This window comes from Theobroma cacao, chromosome 4 (assembly GCF_053813885.1).
Source record: "Theobroma cacao isolate CCN51 chromosome 4, ASM5381388v1, whole genome shotgun sequence".
In the NCBI taxonomy this organism is placed as follows: Eukaryota; Viridiplantae; Streptophyta; class Magnoliopsida; order Malvales; family Malvaceae; genus Theobroma; species Theobroma cacao.
Genome location: NC_142642.1, coordinates 27,349,869 through 27,355,249, shown reverse-complemented (window position 1 = coordinate 27,355,249; position 5,381 = coordinate 27,349,869). Strand labels below are relative to the sequence as shown.

Genomic DNA, 5,381 nt, shown 5'->3' with positions numbered 1-5,381 from the left:
TAACTTATGTCAAAAATTAACTAAAAATAGTTAAAATTATAAAAAATAATATTTTTAAATTAAACTTATAAAAAAAATTATTTTTTATAATTTCCTCAATTATTAATTGCTCTACTCCTTTATGATAAGCCAAGGCATTTCGTTGAACTTTCAAGGAAGTTACGATTACCCCATTATAAATAATCCCAGCTTCTACTCGAATTCGCAGAAAACCAATTTCTGCTCTCTGATGGCTTCCCTTTCCTCTCCTTCTTCCTCTCGTCCACTAAAGCACCAAGTTTTTTTGAGTTTCAGAGGCGAAGACACTCGCAATAACTTCCTCGCTTACCTAGATCAAGCTTTGCAACGGAAAGGAATTGGAACTTATATTGATTCCAAAGAATTGCCAAGGGGAGAGGAAATTTCTTCAGCGCTGTTGAAAGCAATCCAAGAGTCCACGATTTCAGCGATTGTTTTTTCTAAAAACTATGCTTCTTCATCATGGTGCTTGGAAGAACTCTCCAAGATAATGGAATTCAAGGATACAAAGGGACTGCTCGTGGTGCCCATTTTCTACCATGTTGACCCATCAGACGTACGGAAACAGACTGGGAGTTTTCAACAGGCTTTTGCTGAACATGAAAAGAATAGGATAGACAAGGTCCAGAAGTGGAGACATGCTTTGACTCAAGCTGGTAACTTAAGCGGCTTTCATATAAAAAAAGATGAGTGAGTACTCCTTATACTTCTTACTCTTCCTGCTTCACTTGATTTATATTCCTCTTATTTTTCTCTATCTCTTTATTTTTTTTTTCTCTATCTCTTTATTTGATGCTTTTGGTATACATTTTTTTCAACATATGAATTGAAACTTATTTTATCTATGAATTTGTCTTATTGTAACGGGTTCTATTTAGACAATTGAGTTTCATTTGTGGTTCATTCTATTTTGTTACCATCCTCGCCTTTTGCTTATTTGGTAGGCATGAGCCCACAATCATTGAGGATATTGCTCAAGATGTTCTGAAGAAGTTGAATCGCATGTCTGCAAGTGATTGTGAGGGACTGATTGGAATAGGTCCTCAAATGGAGCAAATTAAATCCTCGTTATGCGTTGGTGATAGGGAAAACATTCGTATCATAGGAATTTGGGGGATGGGTGGTATAGGCAAAACAACTCTTGCTCAAGCTATTTATGATGAGGTCTTTTCCCAGTTTGAAAGTCACTACTTCCTGGCAAATGTTAGGGAAGAGTCAGGGGAACCTGGTGGAATCACTTCTCTACGGGATAAACTTCTTTCCAATATTTTTGAAGAGAAAAACCTCCATATAAGTACTCCCAGAATAGGATCCACATTCACCATTGATAGACTCCGTTATAAGAGAGTTCTTGTTGTCCTTGATGATGTTAGTGAGGTTGAACAGCTAGAAAAGTTAGGTGTTAAACACAATCACTTCGGTCCAGGAAGTAGAATTATTGTAACATCTAAGGATAAACAAGTCCTCAGGAATGGAGTTGTTGATGCATTATATGAGGTTCGGGAATTAAATTACGATGACTCTCTTCAGCTTTTCTCTCTGTCTGCCTTCAAGCAAAACCATCCAGTCGATGATTTCAAGGATCTATCAAACAGAGTATTGCAATATGCCAGAGGTGTTCCATTAGCTCTCAAAGTATTGGGTTCAGCATTTTATCAAAAGAGCAGAATATACTGGGAAAGTGAAATGAAGAAATTAAAAGAACATCCCCACCAAAAAATTCAAAAAATTTTGAAGATTAGTTATGATGGATTAGATGAAACAGAGAAGTGCATATTTCTTGATATTGCATGCTTCTTTAAAGGGTATAATAGAGACGATGTAGAAAAGATATTAGACAGTTGTTATAGTGGTAGTGCTCTTGGTGGAATTACCAACCTCATTGATAGAAGCCTCTTATATGTTGCTGAGTCTAACACCCTTTGGATGCATGATTTGCTACAAGAAATGGGTAGGGAAGTTGTTCGTTCAGAATCCAACAAGCCTGAAGAACGTAGTCGATTATGGACTTCCAAAGATGTGTCTGAAGTGCTCAAAAAAAATTCGGTACTTGTTCTACCTTTTGTTCTTGTTCATGTATTTTGTTGATAAAAATTTGGATGCATGCATGCTACTTAATCTCTATTTTTTATATATAAATATGCTTACTGATTTGTGGTTGATTTTAGGGGACTAAATCAATTGAAGGAATGTGCCTCAACATGTCCAATATTGTTGAGCCAATAAAGTTACGTGCTACGGCTTTTAAGAGAATGATTCATCTTAAATTTATCAAGTTCTATGACAGTAGTGAATACCGGCATTCTAGAAAGCAAAAGATTCTGCTTCCTGCACAACGTCTCAAATCACTATCTGATAAGCTGAGGTATTTTTATTGGGAGAAGTACCCGTTGAAATCTGTGCCATCAAATTTTTGTCCAGAGAATCTTGTTCAATTAATATTACCTGAGAGCGATATTGAACAACTTTGGGATGGAGACCAGGTATTAATCTCTAATATTATATTTATTATAACCCTATGTTTTACTACTTGTTTTTCTTTTTTATTATAGCCCAAAGTTTAATAGAGACTTCATATAAACTAATTTTAGTTATATTTCATTTTTGTTACACAGAATCTTGTGAATTTAAGAGTGCTCTCCCTTAGAGAGTCTGGAAATTTAATCAGGATCCCAAATCTCTCACAAGCCACAAACCTTGAAATATTAGACCTTGATAGGTGCAGAAGTTTGGTTGAACTTCCGTGCCTGAATCATTTGAAATCTCTCAAAGGACTATATATTCAGTTCTGTCGTAATCTCAAGAAATTTCCTGAGGTCCCGTGTCATTTAGATTCATTGTATTTAACTGGAACTGGGATAGAAGAAGTGCCTGATTCGGTTGAGCATCTCCTCCAACTTAGAGAGTTGCACATGGGTGGCTCGAAGGTTAAAAATGTTTCCAGCAATATCTATAAGCTGGGCTCTTTGAGAAGTCTATATCTCATTGGTTGCCCATTCGCCGAATTCCCAGAAGTTCCAAGGAACTTATCGAGCTTAATGTTGCTGACATTAGAAATGGACGGCACAAGGATTCAAAAACTACCGAGCGGTGTCGTTAAAAGCCTTGAAGTCCTTACCGTGAGTAATTGCAAATACCTTAAATCATTGCCAGAGCTTCCACCGAGTCTAATATATATGTCTGCCGAAGGCTGCACATCATTAAAAGAAGTATCGTTCGCAGATCACAATCAAACTAGATTCGTTGGGAGCTATCATGGTTACTTCAGCTTTGATCATTGCTTCAACCTGAATCATAATGCAATCAACAACATTGTAGCTAATGAACTGCTCAGAATTCACTGCTTGGCAAAGCAATTGTCAAAGGAGTTTCCTCGTGGATCAGGAGACCTAGAATGTTGTTGTTGTTTTCCTGGAAGTGAAATACCAGAAAGGTTTGAGCAACAGAGCCCAAACTCTTCCATTACTGTCAAGCTACATCCAAATAGGTGTCGTAGGAGATTCTTGTGTTTTGCTATATGCATTGTGATTCACTGTACTGATGAAAACCACGAGGAATTCTTTTTTAAAGACCACCAGGAATTCTTTTTTAAAGGCAAATGCAAACTTAAAAGCATAGACGATGATGACGATCGTAGTTTCAAATTTGGGTGGTCAGGGATTTGTGATGATCCGGTAGATTTGCCGCACCCAGATCGCGTGTTAATTGTTTTTGATGGCAGTGGCATGTTTTTGAAAGACAAGCTATATGAGGAGGCATCATTTGATTTCTACCGGGTAGGTGATTTATTTGGCGGATCTAGAGATATTAATATCTTTGTGAAGAAATTTGGTGTCCATGTATTCTACGAGGATGCAGACTCGAAGCGCAAAAGAAGTTTAAGCATTGGCGATGAAGATGAACCAGAGCCTAAACGTTTCAAAGGTGAAGCGGAAGACTTTAGCTCAGAGGGTGAAGAACCGGAGGATAGATGAGTGGAACCTTATTAATTTCTTTTGATTCAAATGTCTGCTTTCCAGGAGAGGCGTGTTCTCAACGATGTCTTACTTTATTTGATCCATTAAAAAAAGTTTCCCCTTTGCCCTCCTTTCTTTTCTTTCTCTCACTAATTTGTGGTTCCTCACACTTCTCTGCTCTTCAATATCTCCGTCCTTTCTCTCTTTCCTCCTTCGACGCATTCCCCTCTCCCTTGGTAGATCTCACACTGTAAGTCCCGCACAATAAAAATAAACTCCATTTCTATTTTCTGAACCAAAACCAAAAAATAAGAATAAATAAAAAATTTCAGATTGAAGAGAAGGAGAATGCAGACTTGACGCAAAATATGTAAACTATTTTCTGCTAAAAAATGCCTTTAACAACAATTCTCTTTTTAGTTAAAATATTTTGCTATGGTTTTGTGAAGATGATTATCACTTCACACATAAACTATTTGCTGCGAAATGTTCAGATGCAAAGGTAGGCGGGAGGGTTAAATTTTTATAATTTATTTGTATTTTTTAAAAAATATTTTAATTTCTCCCCTTCAATAATTTTTAATTTTTTATAATTTGCCTTTACTTTTTAAAAATTTTATAATTTCTCCCCTACAAAAATTTTAAAATTTTTTTGACTTTTTTTTGAAAATTTTATAATTTTATTCCTACAATAATTTTATATTTAGTGAAATATCGCACAACAATTAGTCAGTAACTAATTTTAATAGGACTAAAACAAAACCAATTGCATTTAAAAAAAAAAAAATAAAACCAATTGCAATAGAATTATTTTCAAACCTCACTTCTCTAAAACCTCACAACCATCACTTGCTCTTTTTTCTTTTTACCAAATACTGTACAAACAAAAAAATAATTTTTTTACACTTTTTGCTTGTCAGCATTCTTTTTAGTCAATAACTTAATTTTCATTTCATGATAATCGATAAGATTGGTTTATTTACTTATTTTATTTTTATCATTTTTTACTTTAAATTTTTTTCTTTACTTAATAATTTTTACTTGATGATTTTGATTTAGGATTTACCATCTTAGCTATTTTTTGTCAAAAGCAATTTGATTAAGCACTTAAGGTTAGTTATTACTTATTTATTTAGGGATTGCTTTATTGTTTTCCTACAAATTAATTGTGTTTTTTTTTCTTAAATTCTTATGAACAATTAAGTTTGCTATTCAAGGATTGCTTACTCATTGAATTGTTTATTAATAGTGTATTTAATTTTTGTGATTAATTTTAGAAAATTGCTTCTCCATTGAATTGTTTATTGATAGTCCTTAATATGTTTCAAGGGATTGCTTCCCATTGAGATTTTTGTTATTATGTTTGTTAATTTTTGTTTGTTGCTAAGTTTATCTAGAAATTGAGAT

The 5,381-nt window shown here is 34.5% G+C and overlaps 1 protein-coding gene across 1 annotated transcript; it reads left to right on the top strand.

Moving 5' to 3' along the window:
* Positions 1–204: 204 nt before the first annotated feature.
* Positions 205–4,105, top strand: LOC18601793 (disease resistance-like protein DSC1). Its single transcript, XM_018119926.2, has 4 exons — positions 205–708; positions 963–2,064; positions 2,187–2,501; positions 2,634–4,105. The coding sequence occupies exons 1-4, from the start codon at positions 230–232 to the stop codon at positions 3,990–3,992; spliced, it is 3,255 nt and encodes a 1,084-aa protein (XP_017975415.1). The 5' UTR covers positions 205–229; the 3' UTR covers positions 3,993–4,105.
* The last annotated feature ends 1,276 nt before the right edge of the window (positions 4,106–5,381 follow it).

What these genes read in the sequence shown, in the direction of transcription:
- LOC18601793 (XM_018119926.2), top strand. Translation starts at nt 230, where the DNA reads ATGGCTTCCCTTTCCTCTCCTTCTTCCTCTCGTCCACTAAAGCACCAA. An exon ending in TTTCATATAAAAAAAGATGA is followed by an intron (nt 709 to 962) that starts GTGAGTACTCCT and finishes CTTATTTGGTAG; the next exon opens with GCATGAGCCCACAATCATTG. An exon ending in AACTTTGGGATGGAGACCAG is followed by an intron (nt 2,502 to 2,633) that starts GTATTAATCTCT and finishes TTTGTTACACAG; the next exon opens with AATCTTGTGAATTTAAGAGT.